Consider the following 21,715-nt stretch of genomic DNA (forward strand, 5'->3'; position numbering starts at 1 on the left):
AACAATTCTTAATCACTTTTACACCCTTCAAGGCCTCCACATCCTTAGAGTGCTCCCCAGAATTGGACACAATATTCTGTTGTGTTGGAACCTTGTTTGGAGGTTCAAAGCAACATTCTTGCTTTTGTATACTATGTGTCAGTTTATAAAGTACTGTCTCTTCAACCCCTTCAGAATGGTAGTTTTAAGATTACATTGCCTCTCCTTGTTCTTCTCATGAAAAGTATTATGATGCACTTGTCAATGTTAATTTTTATCTTCCACTCACACCAGCCTTTGTCCTTGTGGAGTCTATGACTGTCCTTGGTTTTCACGACATCTGCAAAATAAAGTTATGGGCTGACATCAGAGTCATATGTATCCAGAACATCTATGGAGACCACTGTATATACCTCCAGGCTGAGAAACAGCCATTCACTGTCAGCTGTCCCTAAGCCAATTTTGACTCCATGCTGCCACAATCATGTTCCACAGGTTTCAATTTTGCAAATGTCTGAACACTTGGTTTTCACTCCCCTATTCCTCACAAAATATGGTCATCGTGCGGAAATCACTGAAGTTACTTGCAATAAAGCTAAGGCTGCAATGACATACTGCAGCCAACCCCTCCACGGATATAAAAACTGTGCAAGTTGCAGCTTTTGTTTTGATAAGTTGAAACCTATGAGCTGAAACATACAAGTGCTCTGGCCGCAAGCCGACCCATGTTCCTCACCCTGCTCACTGCCCGCGCCCCCCCCATCCCTGAAATGTTCCCAAACTCTTTGAAAGGTTGCACGCACATTGTCTATATTGCCCTCATCGAACTTCACGCCTCATCAAAAACCTCAAGTTAACTAAGCACAGGCACAGGTTACCTATAAGACATGTTTGCTGATGTTTCCTTTTTCCGCATTTCCCCAATAGATTATTCACTTTGTCCTAATGGTTCATAAATTAGATAACAAGCAATGTTGTGAAATAATGGATTGATTCTGATCAATTGCAGAAAGAAGTACCAGAGGAAAATTACAAGTACATATACTTCAAGAGCAGCTCGGATGAAATGGCAGTCACTTGAACGTAGAGTCACTGAAATAATTATGCAGAGAATGACGATTGCCAACATGGAAGCTGATATGAATAGACTTCTCAAAGTAAGAGCAATCTTTATTTTCCTATTGTTTTTGCTGCACCATTTTGCATTTAAACTTGAATATTCGAAATGGTGATATATTAACGAAGAACTGGTTGGGTTAATTGCTGCTTGTGTTTTTGTTTTACACTTCTGATAAGTGGCACAATGAATCCTTCATGCTGAATTTAATGTTTCTTTTAGTTCCAGTTAAATAATGACCTTTCACTTTTTCCATTGCATGTGGTGGGTTATGTGCATAAAAACAAAATGCTGTAAATTGATCATGGTTATTTTCACAAATAGCTCTAGGAAGGATAGCTATAAATTGTTATATGGTGAAAATGTTTCTCAAAAATGTTTTATGAACTTAAGTTATAAGGCCTGCTTCACTATTCCACATTTTAACTATGAAAAGCTGACACTCTTAATTTTCAATTTAAAAAAAAATATACATTGACAATTTGAGATCTATGAGCATTTTGCTTATACAGGCTGAATATGTTTATGAAAATGCAGAAGTTGCATAATCAGTGTGAGCAGATGCCTTAAGCTTTGTATTTGTTTTATTGAAGGAGGAAAATATCTTGCATTTATGGTATTATTCTTGTGTTAATATGTTTAAAATTCTTGTAATTATCTTGCTTTAACATGTTCTTTTGATAGGTTATTTTTAATCTCTTCTAGATCTATTTAATACTTCTGAAACTATTCCATCAATTTTGTTTTGTAACAGATCTATTGTTCATTTTCATTAACAGAAGGCTGATTAAAAGTTATTGAAATAACTTCTGCAGGCAGCTAATCATAATTCATCAGCAGACCTTAATCTTCAACCCTCCCACTTGACAATTGTCTGTTTATAGGTGACACCAGATCATATTGTTGCTGGCTGACTAGTGGAATAATGAATGCTGATTTTTTTTTTAAGCGTGTGTTTGAATGTTTGTTACAACTGAATAAAAATATACATATCTCTCAATGTGAAGTAGTAATCTTCCAGATATTTTCTGTGTACTTGCTCAGGCATTAAATTAATGCAGCAAGCATTACGTAAGAACAATATTATTTTGCTGTATTTGAGAATGTTGTTGGTTCTTCCAACCTTAATGGTTATTGGTTTTATTGTTTATATTACAGCAACGTGAAGATTTGACAAAAAGACGTGAGAAACTGAATAGAAGGAGAGAAAAATTTGCACTGGACTGTGTAGATGACAAAACAATCCATAGCATTAATGAAGAAACAGAATCCCTTTGTGCAAATATTGACTATGTTAATGATAGCATTTCTGAATGCCAAGCCAATATAATGCAGATGGAGGAAGCAAAGGTAAGATAATTTTACCATCATTTCTTAGTGTTGTTTGTAATAGAAATATAAGTATCTGTACATAGAATTTTCTAATGGATTCCTTAATTTCAGTTTGTCATTCTTCCATACCAAAATGTGAATGGAATAGAGGGAAGATTTTTTCTGTCACATCTCCTCAGAAACCTTGTGGCTAATTCTTGGATTCAGCTTGGTGCACGTAACTAACAATTATCAGTTTGGATGAAAATAATGTACCGACAGTTTATGCCATAAATTGAACCATAATGGACAAGGTTTGAGTTATTGAAAGCCTTAGCAATAAACTCCTCAACCCTGTAAAGCCTGTAAAGGTATTGTTCCATGCATTAGCGTATCTAAAAGTGAGTCATTTTGTATCATCACAGTACTAATGGGGTAGATTTGAGAGAGCTAATGAAGATTGAATGCAAGATGAGAATCCTGGATGTGTTGCAGTGAATGTGTATCAGTCAGCTTTTTGAAGACACTTCACCTGTGTGGAATGGAAGTGTTCAATATTTGTCAACTTGTCTCTCCTGTCTCCAATTTCTCTTCAACAACCTCTCCCATAGTCCAAAAGATGCAAATTTTCCTGCATGACTGCCTGTGTCAGCTGATTGATTTAGGCAGATAGCTTTCCTGCACAACTAACAGTCTTCTTGGATCATTTTTTACATCCCTTGTCACTTGTATCCAAATCTGAGAAGTTTGCATAGAGAATATTTGTTCGGCTTCCACATTAGTTGTCACCATTCCTGAACTGATGTCTTGCCATTGTTTTTCTCTTGATTCCCTTACTCTCTACTTCTCAATGTGTGTTCATCTTGATTTTTGATTCACTTGATGTGATATGACTTGGTTATAATCACAACCCCCTTTATTTACCCCTTCCACTATCTGGTTGCTAAACAAGTTTAAGACACAGACCAGATTTTTTCCAGTAATCAATGTGGAAGCTGAAGACTTGGTTTTTATCAGCCACTACAAATTTCAAACCCATTTTGTCAATTGAAACTTACCTGAACCACTGGACAATATCCTATTTTACCCACAACCTGGATCTTCAACTCCTTAGCCTCTGTCACTGACTTCGTAATTCCAACCTTTTAAGTGCCTCTTGGCACTTGCTTTTAATCTTAAGATTTCTTGCTAGTAGTTTAGTGAATTCAATGCTCATGTTTTGAGGAAAGATGTCACCATTTGAACAAGATTTCCTTCGCACTATCGAGCATACATCAGTCTAAAGTTTAAAAAGATTTTGCGCAATAGCAGGGTTCCATTGTAAGAGATGACTAAAACTGTGGTGATCAATCTAATAACTTGTGAACACATTGAAACTGGGTAAAGGTAGAAAGGAGAAAACCATTTCGGCATCAGGAATTTCTCTCGACCCATCATTCCAAATTATGGCATGAAAGAGGTCATTAGGGACCTGGATCTTAGAACATAGAACATTACGGCACAGTACAGGCCCTTCGGCCCATGATGTTATGCTGACATTTTATCCCACTCTAAGATCTATTTAACCCTTCCCTCCCACATACCTCCCATTTCTCTGTCATTCATGTGTCCACCTAAGAGTCTCTTAAATGTCCCTAATGTATCTGCCCCCGAACCTCTGCCGTCAGTGCGTTCCACGCACCCACCACTCTCTGTATTTAAAAAAAAACTTACCCCTGACATCCCCCTTATCTTCCTCCAATCACCTTAAAATTATGTTCCCTCGTGTTAGCCATTGTTGCCCTGGGGAAAAAGTCTCTGACTGTCCACTCGATCTATTCCTCTTATTTTGTACACCTCTATCAAGTCACTGCTCATCCTCTTTCTCTCCAAAGAGAAAAGCCCAAGCTCACTCAACCTATCCTCATAAGACATGCTCTCCAATCCAGGCAGCATCCTGGTAAATCTCCTCTGCACCCTCTCCAAAGCTTCTGCATCCTTCCTATAATGAAGTGATCAGAACTGAACACAATAAACAGAACTGAACACAATAGTCTTGAGTTGTATTCTATAAATTAGATATACGTAAGCATTGTGCATGAACAAGGAACGCACATAACAATTTATTCAGTCATTGGGGGTGGAGGTCCCTTGACATATTCACCCAGTTTGGGCAGAAAATAGTTCTAACAACTTGCCTGTCCCCATTTTATGCTGATATGGTTGAATAATCCTCTTCAGAACTACTAATGCTAATGTCAAATGTAGGTGGTTATACTTGTTTCAACTTAGCTCCAACTTGATTCGCTAAAAATAAATATCAACCGCCTCTTGCACTCCATGCAGCTTATTCATTTGGATTATTTTTCTTGCCTTTCTCCATTTTCTCAATACGTTTTCCCACATGGTTGTGCACGAATAAAAATGGTGAATGCTAGAAACACTCAGCAGATCAGACAGCATCTGTGGAAAGAAACTGAGTTAATATTTCAAGCTGAAGTTGCTTTGTCAGAACCATTGTAACTTTCTTCATCCTCTTGAACATTGCAAACACAAGGATTATTTTGTTAATTTCATTTGCAGGAGGAAGGAGGAACAGTGGATGTTTCAGCAGTGATCAGTTCTTGTTCTTTGACAGAAGCTCGTTACATGTTGGATCACTTTCTCACAATGGCTATTAATAAGGTAAATTTGTGATCAAAACTTGGACCAGTTAAATATTTAAGTCATTTGGTCTCCACATAAAACAATAATTAATCTGTTAAGCAGAGAAAACCTCTGGTGGATAATGTATATTTTGAGGCATATCCATTATTCAGTACTGAAGCTCTTGAAGTTAGAGGTCTAGTGTGTGGCACAACCAAGTCAGACCTTAAGTCTCTCATCCCCATAAACTCCTGTCGATTCCCCTGCCACCTAACTGACACTATGGATAATTTACAATAGCCAACCAGCATTCTTTGGGATGTGGAAGGAAAGGCAAACATTTAGGGAAAACTCGCATGGTCAAGGGGAGGATGTGCAAACTCCATGCAGACAACACTTGAGTTCAGGATGAAACTTGGGTCGCTGGAACTATGCGGTAGCAGCACCAACTGCTGTGCCACCCCATCTGGGAGATACTTGGTCGTGGCTGCAAGATGTAAATCCAAATCACCTGATGTGTGCCACAAAAGCATCAAGCCTGGCACTGAGCCACAGAGCACTGACTACATTCAGCCATGCAGTCATCAACTTGTGTTGAATGTCACCCTTAGTTTTCGTCCACTTTCCCAAGCATCTTATGGGCTTTTATTTTTCTGGTCAGTCCCCATGTTCGATATTGTGAAACTTCTTAGTAAAATGCACGTGGACAAATCAAATGTGCCACTCTCATCAACCCTCTGTCAGCTGATAAAGAATTACATTGGATGTGATAAATTCCTGGCAGTCCTTGATCAAATTATCTAACAATAAAATGATTTATACTGTCCCTAATTTGTCTAATAATTTGACTACACCAGCATCTGAGAATGTGAATTATTTATATTATGCATCACTGGCTTCTGCTTATACAGTTCTATCTTCATTTATATATAGGCTGGAATTGGAATGATTAAAACAAATAATTGCTCAAGATCAGAAAATGGAGGCTAATGCATTGGGGATTATTTTCATGTACCTAATGAATCACTTATATTTTATCTGGAGCTCTTTTAACTACATAGATTTCTTAATTGCTGCTCAAGTTTCTGGTCTTTTAAACTAAAGTATCAGTTTATTGCTTTTTAAGATTTAATTTCCAGCTCATGAATATTTCAGGTTTATAACCTTTTGGCATCCAGAATAAAAATAGCTGTTGAGCACTGCTGGCATTCATGGAATTCCTCACGAACTGGCTTGTGATGGATGTTAGTTTTTTTTGACATTGAAGCCTGAAATTTTAGAATGTGTCAAGTTGTGGGGTTTTAAAAGTATATCATTTATATTGTATTTTTCCTAGCTCTACTCTCTATAATTGAAGTGGTATGTTTTTAGGATGGGTAAAGATGAGTTTTAATATTAGTCTTCATGGTTTTAGACAATTTTCATCAAGGAGAAATTAAGAATTGGAATAAGTTTACAATCTTTATTAAGGTTGAGGAAAAGTGTAACCTATGATTTGATAAATTTTGTTGCTTTAACTACATTCAAGAACAACAGGCCTCAAAAGAAAATGTATTTTGTCTGGTCTTAGGGTCTCCAAGCTGCTCAGAAGGAATCCCAAATTAAAGTTCTAGAAGGCAGAGTAAAGCAAATAGAAATTAACAGTTCGACGCAAAACCAATTACTATTCCACATGTTGAAAGAGAAAGCTGAATTTAATCCAGAACTTGAAGCTTTACTTGGAAATGCTTTGCAAGGTAAATGTTCTGTGCTAATCTTTGCATATTGCATGCATATTTTGTGTTCAGTGCACGATGAAATTAAGATTTAATTGCACATTTGCTAGCATTTTGAATTAATATGTTTGGAGTTCCATTTTGTACCCTTGGTGTATGTGGAGATAAGTGCAGTCTATAAATTAGCCTTGGAAAAATAACTCAATATTTATAAATCAAATTTAGTTTGTGAGTAACTGAACCTTTTCAGGTGCATCCCTCAGGACTAATTTAACACTGGCATTTTAACTTTCAAAATACTTAACTTTTAGAACATGTTGGAATAGAATTTTCTCAGGCATTTCATTATGTTGTTGGCTTCCAAGAAAACGAGACCTTTAGCTTTTTTGGGTCAGCTGGAGGACACTAGGAAAGGGCCAATGGCCTGGATTTCCAGTCAGTGGTGAAGGAGCCGTGCTTGCCACCAACCTCCAGGAAACTTTCCCCAAAAAGGAGCAGTAGATCTGACGTGCGGATTCCCTATTTCCCGGTGTGATTGGAATGGCTTTGCTATCTGAACAGAACCTGTGCAATCCAACAACTGCCATCATTGAACTGGTTGAGTGCCTGACTTGGCTGCAAAGACTCTTCATGTGCTTTCTTCAACAGGGCAGTTCCAAGATCATAACAAGAAATAAGAGCAGGAGTAGATTTAAGTCCCCCAAACTTGATACACACTGATTTGATCTTGGCCTCAACTTCATTTTCTTGCCTGTTCCCTGAAACCCTTACCTACCTCACAGTTCAAAAAAATCTGTTAATCTTGCTTTGCTTGAGGCACAGTATTCCAAGGATTCATGATCCTCTGAGATGAGAAATTCCATCTGATCCCCTAGTTCTGAAAAAATACCTTCCAGATTTCCCTGCAGGTAAAGATTCATTCATGCATGTACCCTACCAAGCCCCCTCAAAATCTTGTATGTTTCAATGAATTGATCTCTCGTCCTTAATGTCGATGAGTATGGACCCAACCTGCTCAACATTAAGAAAATCCATTCATCCCAGGATCCAACCAAATGAGCCTTGTCTGAATAGCCTCCACTGCAAATATATCCCTCAAATAAAGAGATCAAAATTACAAACGTGTGGTCTCACCAATGCCCTGTTGTAGCAAGGCTTCTGTTCTCCTTGTAATCGCTATTGGTATAGTGAGTATTCCATTACATGGTAATTTTGTTTCATATACAAGAACAGACAAGTCCCAATGTACAGCAGCATTCTGTATTCTTTTGAAAGTTAAATAATATTTGGCTTTTGTCTTCCTTTCAACTGGATAACCTTACAGTTCCCCATATTAAACTGCATCTGCCAAATATTTGCCTACTCAATTAATCTATTCCCCTTTGCAGAATCTTTGCATCTTCTCCACTGTCTGTTTTTTCACTATCTTTTTATTGCTAGCCCATTTGGTAGCAATATACTCAGATCCTCTGCAACATCATTAACAACTAAATAGTTTCAGCCCCAGCATTGATCCCTGCAGTGTCTTGCTAGCTAGTTTGCCGACTTGAATTGAATTATTAATTCCGATTCAGTTTTCTCTTAGCTAATTCTATCCATGCTATTATGTCCCCCGCCCCCACCCCCAACATCATGGGTTCTTAATTTTAACAGTAACGTTTCATATGACACCTTATCAAATGTATTTTGGAACTCCAAATGTATGTATTTATGGGGTCCACTTTATCCATCCAGCTTGCTGCATTCTCAAATAATGTTAACCAATTTATCAAACACAGTTCCCTTTTCATAAATTATCAGTCATGTTGGTTTTATTGTGATCTTTAAGATTTCCTACAGTTACCTAATTATGCATTCTAGCAATTTCCTAAGGATGGATGCTAGGTCATCTTCCTGTCTTCTATGTCCTTCCTGTCTTCAACATTGGTGTTATATTTACAGTTTTCCAATCTGCTGGGATCTTTCTAACTATTTGGCCACGTTATATTTATTGGGAAAAACAAATGTTTCGGAGTTTCGTCACCAAACTTAATAAGTAGGTTCTTTCCAGGAGTCAAGGGATATAGATTCAAATCATTTGTCACAGGAATTGTATAGGCAAGGAGACTACAAGGGCAAAATCATAGACAGTGTTGAAGGAAAATTAGGTTTGAAATTGTCAGCCAAGAAGTTCTCATTTTAGTTTTTGGAAGATGGAGACCATTAACTATTGGAGAAGTTAACCAACGTTTGAAGTTTCCACATCTAAACACTTGCTTTGAGTGCCAGTTAAGAAAAGTTCAGAGTGAATCTAATAGACTTTTGGCTGTTTGTAAGAGGTCAAAAGGTTTTTCTGGGACCATTTTGTTGAAGGATTTTGTAGTTCACATAACATCATACAGTTGAGTTTATGTAAAGAGTCTTTGGGGAAAGAGATGTTTTTGCAGCTCAGCCATATGTCATGGAGTTAAGTAAGCCTCTTGAGGCAGAGGATGCTCTGCAGGTCAGGCATTATGGAGTTAACATTTCATGTAGATTGGATTATTACTGACTCTGTGCCTTTGTAATTTAGCAATGAAAGTTTCTGACAATCTTCACCTCCCGGGGTTGTAAAACAATTAGTGGGGATAAAGGAGATTAGTTCTAGTGCAGTCTGATTGTCTTGATCTTAGTTTTTTGGTTTCACAAACATTTCTGTTTACATAAAAATTGACTTTTCCAATAGCAATTGTTCATCTTGAATGGTCCATACTCATTCTGAGGCTATCACAATTTGCTTAATTACATCTCTCAAATCTGGTATACATTAGTGAAGCAGGACCCGATGTTTATATGACCTACTGTAATATCTTAAACTATAATTCATTTAAAATTCTTAATATAAGAATTTTTCTTGGGATAATGTTACTCCAGTAGTGAAATTAAATTACTCATGAATCATATGCACTGGAAAGTTTAGTCCTTGGCATCTCCAGTTTGCTGATTCCATCTAATGCAGGAGATCGGGATGACTGGATGCATTTCTTGGTTATGTTTGGGGGAAGATCGGCCAACATCTTGGTCTTGTACAATAGCTATAATATTACTGAAAGTGGCAGAAAAAGCCTGGGGCTATATTGTAACTTTGGAGAACCAGTTCTGATTTGAACTTGTTCAACATGTTCATCTGTTTTTGCTTTCTGACAGTTGATTGGTAAACTCTAAACTAGACACTGTTCATCCATGCAATTTTTGGTAGTCATGTCACCAAGCTTTAGGTTGCCAAATTAATCATTGAGGTAATCTGGAACTGAACCTTGGCAATATAGATGCTTAAACTCAACTCAAATACAGATACCTTTTTTATCCAAACTCACGTGGTTAGGATAAAATTGAATGCAGTCGACGTCACCAGTGAAGTGAGTTCAGTCATTATTTATCGAGGATCAATCAATGAAGTGTCAAATTGTGAATTGATTACTTGTTCTAATATGAGCTACTAGATAATTACTAACGTATCCATGAAAAATGCTGTAAGTACTCAACGCACCAGAACAAAGTTCCACTTAAATATGCTTTCACAGCTGGCTAAGCCATATCCCAGCCTTACCAGCTGTCATAACTTGTCTTGGTTTGAATTCAAAAACTTTAAAGCAAATTTTTTTCATTGCATTTTTAAATTAAAATTTGAAATACTTATCACTTAAACCATCTAATTATGCTTGATTCAAAATTAATGTTAAACATATGTAAATTATCTGAAACTTGTCTCTCTGCACCTGTTCCAAGCTGGTCCTATGCTTTAAAATGAATAGTGTTGAACCTGCACTTGGCAGATTTCCCAGTTTAACAGCTAGGACTCCATGGTGAGTCCAGAAACATTGGAGTGCAGTTAGAAAGGCAGCAACAGAGACCTCAGGAAGTTTAGAACTTCCACATAGACAGAAGTGCTGAGTTTTCTGGTTGCTAAGTGGAGAAATGCTGAAAGTTCTGCAGAATTTCTCAAGAAAATCCAGACCAACAACTCTTCTTGTCTCCAAAGGTTCTGCCTGGCCTGCTGAGTATTTTCAGCATTTTTATTCTACTTCAGATTTCCAGCGAGCCTAGTATTTTGCCTTTTATTTATTCTAATATTTTCTCCAGATATTACAGCTTCCGCCTTGTTGATCAATTCCTACAATGTGCAATTTAAATTGTGACTTTGCACTTGCAAAGTTTAAAAAAAGGTCATGAGTGAATATGTAGGATAGAACTTCAGTGCAAACTTATTCCATGATGGTACTAAGGTGGATGGTCCATATGTCAATCAATATCTGAATATGAATGCTTTTCTGCACAGAAATAAAATTAATAATCCAGCATTGTGTACCAAATATAATGCATCAATCCATTTGAAGCTGTTATTTTTGGGCACAGATATTTTCACCTGCAGTATGTCTCTTATAACAGGCTATAAATGTTATTTTGGATGTAATTTTATTTCGGCACTGGTTCGTTCTTGTTGACACTAGGATATTATTCATATATAGTGGATTCCTTTTGATTGGTTTGTTGCTCTTCTTTTTCCCGGTTACTATTATTTACACAGAACTAGATAGCATACCTATGGGTAAGTTAATTGCGCCAACTGTTTTGTGTAACTGCATGTTTTACTAAATATGCTTGTATGCTAACCATGCTGCATCCACCATAACACCCGTTAATGTTCAAAGTCTGCATGCAACATTTAATGGGATATGAATGCAGATCATCATTTTTCCAGACTCACTACCACCTTTTGCATTATGTGAACCATTGAATCCTTGTATACACGTGCTCCAGAAGTTAACAACTGACTGATGTGGCAAAATGTTGGCTCCATTCACACTAAATGTTGAACACACTGTTGCCCTGGATTCTGTCCATCTGTTCATTTTTATTTAACTTTATTTTGATTTAAAATTTATTGTGAATGTACAATTGATATAAATGTATAATGTTGGAGGTATTTTATACTAATCCAGACCAAAAAGAAATGGTGTGTACAGACTGGAAATTGTGGTCACTATCTCTTGTTTAAAATTAAGATTAACAATTTTCATAAACATTTCTCAACTTAAGGTTTCCCAAACTCGGAAACAACATGGCTTTTGTGCATTACAGCAATCTGTAGAAGATTTAAGTTCAACAGTAATTCACTGAACTACTTTTGATCACTACCACTACTTTGGTTTTGTTTTCTGTATTGTTTGTATTATAACCAAATTGCAATCATGTATGGTGCTTGGTATAACTGATGTTTGGCATATTTAATGTCAACATTTGAATGGTAAGGTTGCTATATATTTAAAATACATTGTAGACAAGTCAATAACCCCTGTTCCAAAAAAAAATCTCGACTGGGTCTTCCATCACAGAAAAACCTGGAGCCTTGTCTGACTTTTCAAATATTACCAGGTATTGTTGTTTGTTGGCTCCATGACATCCAATCATGGAAATGTGAAACTTGTGTGCAAGAACAGTTCTCTCTAACTCTTCCAATTGGTATGAGATTGATGTGTCTTCCAAAAGGAGGCAGAATTCATCTGTTGGGTAACTTTAGATTTGAATTGGGAATTGTTTAGAAGATGTTCAATGACCATTTTATAAGAAACACTCATGGAGAAACCCAAACAATGAAGAATATCTAGAATCCCAAATCAAAGGCTGGTTTCAGAGGGAATTAATTTGTGTTCTTTTCATCCAGAACATCCAAAGTAGAAATTTCTTTTTTTTATTTTTGAGTCCTAGAGCCTTTTCCCCAATGAGTCCATGCCAACCAAAGTGCCCACCCAGCTAGTCCCAATTTCCTGCATTCGGCCCATCTCCCTCTTTGCCCCGTCCCTCCATGTACCTAACCAGGTGTTTCTACAATGATACTATTGTACCTGCCTCAATCACTTTCTCTGGCAGCTCATTCCGTGTACTCACCACCCTCTGCCTAAAAAAAAAGTGGCCCCTCAGTTCCCTTTTAAATCTTTCTCCTCTCGCCCTAAACCTATGCTCCCTAGTTTTGGACTCCCCTACCCTGGGAAAAAGACTGTTACCATCCACCTTATTTATGCTTCTCAAAGTTTTAAAAATGTCTACAAGGTCACCCCTCCTTCTCCTACGTTCCAAGGAATAAAGACCTAGCCTGGCCAACTTCTCCATGTAACTCAGACTTTCTAGTCCGGCAACATTCTCCTAAATGGATCGACCAATTTGGATGTTGTACTTCAGCTATCCATTTACTTTTATTTTGCAGCCCATGCACATTTAATCGTGTATCACCTAATTCTTGAATCAATCATCCAGCAACACTAATGGACAGTACTTCCCCTTGGCAGAAAATAAATGAATGATATCACATGACAAACACTCAAATGTCACTTTTTTGAGCTAATACTTTTATATCCCATGAATTAACTTTTATGTAATCTGATTTGATACACAAGATCCCATTTTAGGTATTTCACTTGAGTGAAAGCATAGTGAAGGAAGAGGGGCACCAGGAGGGTTTAGGCCATTCTACTGGAATTGTTACAGAGTAATTGAAGACTATGCCAGAATCAGTGCACATTCCTTGTATTTTAGCATTGTGTTTTTGTTCATAAATTTTGGCTTTTTTATTTAATTTATCACTTGAAAAGGAGCTGCAGTTGTTTTGTTTGTAAGTAAATTCTTTGCAAGTACCAATTAGAAACATCTTTTTGTTTCAGCTGTTCAATTTGTGGTGTAACAGAGTTGTTGTTAGGACCTGCCTTTATTGTCCATCCATAATTGTACTTGACACTCCTGTGTAGATTAGGATCTGAAGAACGTGTTGTACCAAAACGTGTTGTATTTGTCGTACCAAAAACAGCAGCTGAAATTACTCCCACAATGCTGCTGAAAAGGATGTTTCAGGACTTGGATGGAATTGCAATGAGGAAAAGTGAAGTGTATCCCGATCAAGGTGATATGATGCTGATGTGAACTTGTGGAGGAAGTCATGTGTACCTCTTGCCCGTTATATTTCTAAGTGTAGAGATCACAGGCTACAGGTGCTGTTAATGGAGCCTTAGTGGGTTGATATTGTGTGTTTTGTAGACGGTACAAACTGGAGCCAAAGTATGCCAGTGGTGAAAGGAGTGAATGTTAAGGATGTTCAGTTGGATGCCAATAAACCAAGCTCCTTTGAAATGAATAGTCCTGAGATGTTTGTGATTGATGCTGCAGTCATCAAGACAAGTTGAAAGTATTCCATTATTCACCTGACTTGTACCTTGCAGTTACAGTACAGACTTTGGGGAGTCAGTGAATCACTTGCTGTGGGGAATCCCTCCACTAACCTGCTCTTGTAGCTGAAGAATTTATGTGGTTGCTCCAAATGGACGTAAGATCTATGATGTCCACCTTCCCTCCATTGCCTCCACTCCAGATATTGTCATAGTGAATTCGGTATTACTTTTGATTTTTCAATAAGATGTTGCAGTCATGATATTGGAGATGGCCCAACATCCATGCTGACCAAGTTGCCTGCCTTGGCTAGTCCCATTTGCCTGTGTTTGGCCCTTATCCCTATAAATCTTTCCTATCCGTGTACCTGTCGAAATGTCTTTTATAATTGTACAAGACTGACTCTACCACTTTCTCTGGCAGCTCGTTCCATATACCTACCAAACTCTGTGTGGGGAAAAAGTTGTCCCTCAGGTCCCCTGGGAAAAAGACTGTGACCATTCACCTTATTTATATGCCTCATGATTTTATATACCTCAAGGTCACCCCCTCAGCCTCTTGCACTTCAGGGGGAAAAGCCCCAGCTGGTCCAGTTTCTCCTTATTAAGCCCTCTAGTCCTGGTAACATCCATGTGAATCTTTTCTGCACCTTTCCAGCTTAGTATCATTTTTCCTTTAGCTAGGCAACAAGAACTGCACATAGTTTATTTTCCATGTACAAGTATGATGCAACTTGAATGATGAATATTTTTGTGTTTGTAAATTTGTCAAAATTTCAGCTGATTTTCTATGTTTGTGGTTTTTTTGGGAAACCTGGGTTGTGAATTATGCCCTGTATGTTAAGCAGACTTGGAGAAATAATTTTCTCTTGTAATTATACCTGTATAAGTGGAAGATTTAATACCTGTAATTCTGTTTGAATATTAACCCATATTTGTTGGTTGGCTCTGTTCAAAGTTTAAGTATTAAGCCAAGGTAGATTGTTCAAATATTTACCAGCACCAAATGATTGCTTACATTTTATATACCAAGAAATGTTTGAGGCTAATTTAGTTTCAGTATTGTTTTATTTTAGTTGAAGTACTTGGTCATTAAAATTACAATTCTAACCAAACAGAGCTCTTAAGGGTCCATTTTAAAGTTGGTCCTTCCCCTAAAATTTAGATAACTAATTTTATGTAAAAGTTAAGGAACCTGTGTTATATCTGAACTATTGAGTTAGAGGGTGGAAACTATAAACAGTAAATTAGTTTGAAACAAATTTAGAAAAGTGTGGGAACACTCAATTCAAAATCAGCAGACCACAGACAGCTGAACATCTGATTTAAAACATCGTAATTTAGCTATGCCTCAGAACCTTGATCTAGAAACATGTCATTGTCTCTGTTTATAGGATTTTCGTGGAGTAGAATACTTTAAATAGGTCTCGTAATCCTATGAAAATCGTAACAGTTTATGCCATCCAAATCTCGGATGTTTAAACAAAACCTAAAATTGCTTATGTGGGAAGGGTATGCATTATCAGAAGAGATTTTTTTTGTTGATTAGTTATAGGCTGTTATAGATTTATGCTGTCTTAGTTAGCTGTGAAATTGAAGTTACTTCATGAATAGGTTCAAGAAAAGATCTTGTGGAGCTCATGGACATTGTATTGGCCTGGACAACAGCAATGTATAGTGAGCTAGTACAAGGTATATGTTTTGCTTATTTTCCTCTTGCCTTGTTACTCTCATCTCGATTACTGTATTAAACCTTATCAAGGTAGCTCTAATCTTTTGCACAACTATTATGAAATGCAGGGTGATTGTAACTATAAATATATTTTAAGTTTGTAACCATTTAAAATTCCTATGAATAATTGTATAATTTTAATTCAAATTGAAGGGGTAACATTTGTGTTTTCTACTATATTTTAGAAGATGGAGGTGAAAGCAGTGAAGAAGAAAATGTAACTAGTCCTGGAATGGAAGGCAGGTGAGATGATGTACTCAGCATCAAAGCATTTTGCAGGTTTATTCATATAGCTGATAAGCTCTTACTGTTAAAAAGAAATAATTTCTGTGGTCTTTTGTATAAGTGCTTAGCTGAACATTAAGTGGAATAAATACAAGAATTGGTCACAATTTTAACCTGTTATCAAAGTTGAATCAATTTGATGCAGCAATGTAGTTTTGAGGATGCAAGTTGATTTGGAATCACCAAATTGCTTTTATTGCTGACTAAATTTTGGGGCAAATTTGATAGCTGGAGAAATTCTATAATTGCTAATCTGACAACATTTTGAAACTTCTCATGGCCAATTTTATTGTAATCCATTATTGACGCATGCAATATTCCCATCAGGGTAGTGCTAACTTGGAAATCTTCCACATTTTCAACTCAACACACTGGAGGAACTCAGCAGGTCAGGCAGCATCTCTGGAGGGAAAGAAATTGTCGATGTTTCGGTTTGAGACCCTTCAGGACATCTTCAACTCTCCTCTCTTTATTTAAAAACTGCTTTACTACCATCAATTCTTGTTTCTTCAGTTTCCTAACTCTCCCTGCAATGTGTCCACTTCACTTTATTGTCCTTTTTTTGGGTCTCTGCATTTCTTTCTAGATTGACATGCCACTGTTCTGGTTAATGTTTATAATGTTTAGTTTAGCATTTTCACATTCAAACAATGGTGCTTGCAACTTCCCAGCTTCTTCAATTGGGTTGTTATATTTCTTATTCTGAGTTTGCATAACTGGCATATTCTGGGATTGGGAGTAACATCTCCTCTTTGCTGATAATCAACACAGGTGCACCTCAAGGATAAGTGCTTAGCCCACTGCCCTACTCTGTTTGCACTCATGACTGTGTGGCTAAGCACAGCTCAAATGCCATCTAAAATTTTGCTGATGACACTGCTATTGTTGGCAGAATCTCAGATGGCAATGAAGTGGCATACAGGAGTGAGATGGATTGGCTGGTTGAGTGGTGTTGTAACGACAATCTCACACTCGGCATCAGCAAGATGAAGGAATTGATTGTGGACTTCAGGAAGGGAATGTCGGGAGAACACACAGCAGTCTTCATTGAGGGGCCTGCGGTGGAAAGGGTGAGCAGCTTCAAGTTCCTGTGTGCCAACATCTCAGAGGATCTATCCTGGGCCCAACAAATTGATGCAATCATGAAGAAGGCACGCCAGCAGCTCTACTTCGTTAGGAGTTTGAGGAGATTTGGTCATGTCACCAAAAACTCATGCAAATTTCGATAGATGTATGGTGGAGAGCATTCTGACTGGTTGCATCACTGCCTGGTATGGAGATTCCAGTGTGCAGGATCAAAAGAGGCTGCAGAAGGTTGTAGATACAGCCAGCTCCATCACGGGCCCAACCCTCCCCGCCATAGAGGATATCTTCAAGAGGCGGTGCTTCAAGAAGGCAGCATCCATCATTAAGGACCCTCATCATCTGGAATATGCCCTTTTCACGTTACTACCATCGGGGAGGAGGTACAGGAGCCTGATGACCTACACTCAATGATTTAGGAACAGCTTCTTCCCTTCTGCCATCAGATTTCTGAGAAGTCCATGAACAGTAGTACCTTGTTATTCCTCTTTTGCAGTATTTACTTATTTATTGTTGTAATGTTTAGTAATTTTTATGTCTTGCACTGTACCGCTGCTGCTGCAAAACAACAAATTTTACAAGATGTCAGTGATGATAAACCAGATTCTGATTCTTCTTCTAACTCTTGGTTAGAAAAAGAAGACTTGTATTTCCACCGCACCTTCAGTGACCTCTATATGTCCCATTGCCAGTGATGTACTTTTGAATTATGGCCAACAATGTAAGTGAAGGCAGCAGCAAGAGTCGAGAGAACAAACTATTTAGTGACCAGATAATCAATTTTAGTTGTTGTTCGGTTTATTTTTGGTTTGTTGGTGCTGCAAGCAAGACCAGCTTTTATTGCCCACATGTAAATGCCCTTGAGGTTGTGATAGCATGCTGCCTCCTTGAACAGCTGCAGCTCTACTCGTGAAGATGCTCCAACGTTTTTATTTGGTAGTGTGTTCCAGGATTTGGAACCAGTGATGAGAAAGGGACAATGAGACATTTCCAAGCTGGGATGGTGAGTGACATAGAGAGGAACCTGCAGGTTTTGGTGTACCACCTGCCTGCTGCCCTTATTCTCCATGGTGTTAGAAGTCAAAAGTTTTGGGGGGTGCTGTTGGAGTAACCTAGACAAGCATATTTTGAAAATGGTGCAGCAGTGGTGGAGGATGTGCATGTTTAGTGTGGTGAATGAGGAGCCTTGTCCTGGATGGTGTCAAACTTAGAGTGCCATTGCAGCTGCACTCAACAAGGCAACTGAAGAATATTCCATCATGCTTTTCACTTATGCCTTTCTAGATGGTGGAATGATTTCTTGGTGGCAAGAGGCTAATAACTCACATCAGCATGCCCAGTCTCTGACCTGCTGTTACAGCCACAGTATTTATGTGGTTGGTTGGTTAACAATCCCTTCTCCCCCTCCTCCCCAACTCCCACATACCCTTGGGATGTTGATGATGGCGGACTCAGTATGGTATGAATATCAGAAGTGCCAGGCAATAACCAATTGGACTCTCCAGAGTCATTAGGCTCTCTTGTTGGAATTGGTCATTGCCTGACACATTTGTGGCATGAATGTTGCGATCAGGCCATATTTAGGTCTTCCTGCATGAAACCATGGAATGTCTCATTTGCTGAGGAGTTGTGAATGCAACTGAACATTGTTCAATCACCAGGGAGCATCCCCACTTCTGACCTTACAGTGGAAACAAGGTCACTAAAGAGGCAGCTGAACATGATTTGGCCTAGGATACGAAGCACCTCCTGCAGTGTGTCCCAGGGTTGAGATGATTGAACTTCAGTAACCACATCCATCTTCCTTTGTACGAGGTATGACTTCAATCATTAGGGTGTTTTCCCCTTGATGGCCATTTACTTCAGTTTTACTTGGGTTTCTTGATGTCATACCTGATCAAATGCAGCCTTGAAGTCATAGTAGTCACTCTTGCCTATCAAGAATTTTGCTCTTTGGTGTACTTTTGGAGCAATGGTGTGAGGAATGGAGCAAACTGATCCTGATGAAACTCAAATTCTGCATTGTTTAGCACATCATTGATTATTATGTTCTGTCGATAGCCCTGTAGATAATATCCTCCATTACTTTGAGAGTATACTGTGTAGTGACCAGTTTTGTGAACAGGAAACACCTGTCAATTTTCCCCATTGTTGGGCAGATGCCCATGCTGTAATTGTACTAGAACAGCTTGGTTAATGGCTTGACAGGTTCTGGAGTCTGATGTCTTTAGCAAAACAGTTAAGATGTTATCTGAATTCTTTGCTTTAACCAGTGCTCTTAGCCCTTTGTTTACTGCATAAAGTGAATCAAATTGTCAGAAGGCTGGCTTCTGTCATGTTGGGGTTCTCTGGAGGAAGCCAAGATGGATCATCCACTCAATACCTCTGGATGAGTGGGGTTGCAAATACATCAGGCTGATCTTAAGCAGTCACATGTTGGACTCCACCATTGTTGAGGATGGGGATGTTCTGGAGCTGCTTCTGCTGCCTCCTTCAGCTGTTTAATGACTGCATGTGGTAAGACGGTAGAGCTTTAGTCGGATCCTTTGGAGTTATTTAATGCTACCTGTTGCATGTGTTTTTTTGCACTTTAGCACGTCTGGTCTGGTGCTGCAGCTTTAACAGGTTGGCACCTCACTCTCCTGTATGGCTGGTGTTGCTTCTGGCATTCTCACTCTTGTGCTCATTGAACTAGGATTGATCTTTTGCTTTGATAGTAAAGGTAGAGTGAATGATATGCTGGACAGTAAGTTGCACATTGTGGTAGAGCACATTGCTACAGGGTCTCGTGGCTGTCTGATTTTGAGATGCTAGGTCTGTTTTGAGACTATTCCATTCACTATAATTGCAGTGCAATGAACAGTGTCCTCCATGAGGACTTTGCTTCCGCATCTGCAGCAGGTAAATTGGTGATGATGAGGATTAAATTATGTTACACAGTTTAGGATTGTATTCTGTGGAATTTGTAAGGTGATTGGTGTTTTGATTGAAATTTTCAAGGTACTAAGGGTAACAGATTCTTTCTTGTGATAACATGTCTGCTGGTCAAGGAATCCATGATTAGTGGGCACAGCCTGAATGTTAGTCAAGTCTTTTGGGAATGCTTTAGAAAATATTTTTGCGTGGAAGGTGAGCAATTTCAGGATGCTCTTCTGCAAATAGTTGATGCTATTTTAATTTTAAAATATGAGATTGATAGATATTTGTCAACTTAAGTTGTTGAGAGGGATGGAGCGAAGGAGAATGAGTAGCATGACGTGACGGATCAACCATAATCTCGTTGAAAGGTGGACAGGCTTCTGGGGCTAAAAGTCCTATTCCTATTCCCATTTTCTTTGGTACTTAACTAAACGGTGCCCTCCTTTAGGAGATTGCTGTAACAAATCTTTCCCCAGAATTTGGTCTCAAAATTGTTGGGATGATTCATCCAAGAACTTAGTTGGGAACTGTGAGAAAAATACTGAGGCAAAATCCCATGAAGCATTTTTTGATTTGACTTTGGAAATAGATGACCTAATTTTGTGAATTTCATCCTTTTATGTATTTTCTTTGGCTTTGTGTAAATTTTTTTAATGGAAGACTCAACTGCTGTGTGGGAACTGGCTATATTTTCCAGTAAAATGAGAATAACACGAGCAAAATCACGTCTTGATTATTCACTGTGTTTGCACCTTCGGCCTACCTTGTGAAGGGTTGATACAGGAGCCATTTCTAATAGCCAACAATGTAATTAAAAACTTGAGTTGACTTATTGGTACTGGGAAAATTGAGAAAATCATGCTTACTGAAGTTTTAACCCCTGTTTTTAAGAACTAAGTTAAACAGTGTATGATTTCCTTAGATCTAAACCTGTACAGATGAGTTGAGTAAAATTTCAGCAGCTACCTGAACTCCTTTCATTTCACTGGACCTACAGTTCTTTGTGAGTTGATTTGCTCTTTATAAAGGTTCATTCAACAATATTTTTGTTTTACGTTTGTCTTTCTGCTTGAAGTTGCCAGAAGAGAAATTTTATGAAATTGACCTGTCCAACCTGAAAGAAGGCCCATCTAAAACTCTTGTATTTGAAAGCAGAAATAAATTGAAGGATAACAACATGTCAACTGTTTGTAGCTCTCATATCTTTCCCACAATACACTGGCATTCTGCAATTGTAACAGCCTCAGCATTTGTAACAACTACACTAAAGTATGGATCTCATTCATTGTTGCATTCTCTGACTATTTTGTTTAACACATTACAAGATACTGCAATAAAAATGTTGCCACACAGTGAATCTTCCTGACTGGAATCATTGTAATAAGATGGAAGGCTTTCAACTATTAAAACCTCAGGTCTTGGGTTTTTGTGTATGTGCTACCATTCGAAGAAATCTGAGACTTGCTGAGTAACACACTGCACAACGTATGTCACTGTGCTTGGTGTGCAACAGCAGAGACCAATCTTGCTGAGGTTTTCCAGTATTATCCTAGAAGTCACTTTGATCCTGTTTAGACCAGGTGCAGGATCAGAGACCCCAATGATTTCACTGGGGATTCCAGGGCAAAAGGGAAGGTAAAGAACTTGATTAAGTTATTCTAGATTTCATTTTTAATTAGCTTTTTTATATTTGACTATTTTACTTTATATTAAATTGCTTAAAATCCTTTAATTACACCTTGTCAGAATTATTATTATAGTTTATATTATAATG

General features: G+C 38.0%; 1 protein-coding gene across 3 annotated transcripts in view; it reads left to right on the plus strand.

Moving 5' to 3' along the window:
- Positions 1-21,715, plus strand: part of kif21a (kinesin family member 21A) — a 113,840-nt gene that overhangs the window by 67,171 nt on the left and 24,954 nt on the right. For 2 of the 3 annotated variants that reach the window (XM_052033602.1, XM_052033604.1), the window contains exons 19-24: positions 989-1,136; positions 2,255-2,446; positions 4,970-5,071; positions 6,603-6,768; positions 11,294-11,314; positions 15,840-15,897. In XM_052033602.1, coding sequence (XP_051889562.1) covers positions 989-1,136; positions 2,255-2,446; positions 4,970-5,071; positions 6,603-6,768; positions 11,294-11,314; positions 15,840-15,897 — 687 coding nt within the window. The remainder of the gene's footprint in view (positions 1-988; positions 1,137-2,254; positions 2,447-4,969; positions 5,072-6,602; positions 6,769-11,293; positions 11,315-15,839; positions 15,898-21,715) is intronic. The other variant, XM_052033603.1, reaches the window with a different exon arrangement.

The sequence above is a fragment of the Pristis pectinata genome, chromosome 19 (genome assembly GCF_009764475.1).
Source record: "Pristis pectinata isolate sPriPec2 chromosome 19, sPriPec2.1.pri, whole genome shotgun sequence".
NCBI lineage: Eukaryota > Metazoa > Chordata > Chondrichthyes > Rhinopristiformes > Pristidae > Pristis > Pristis pectinata.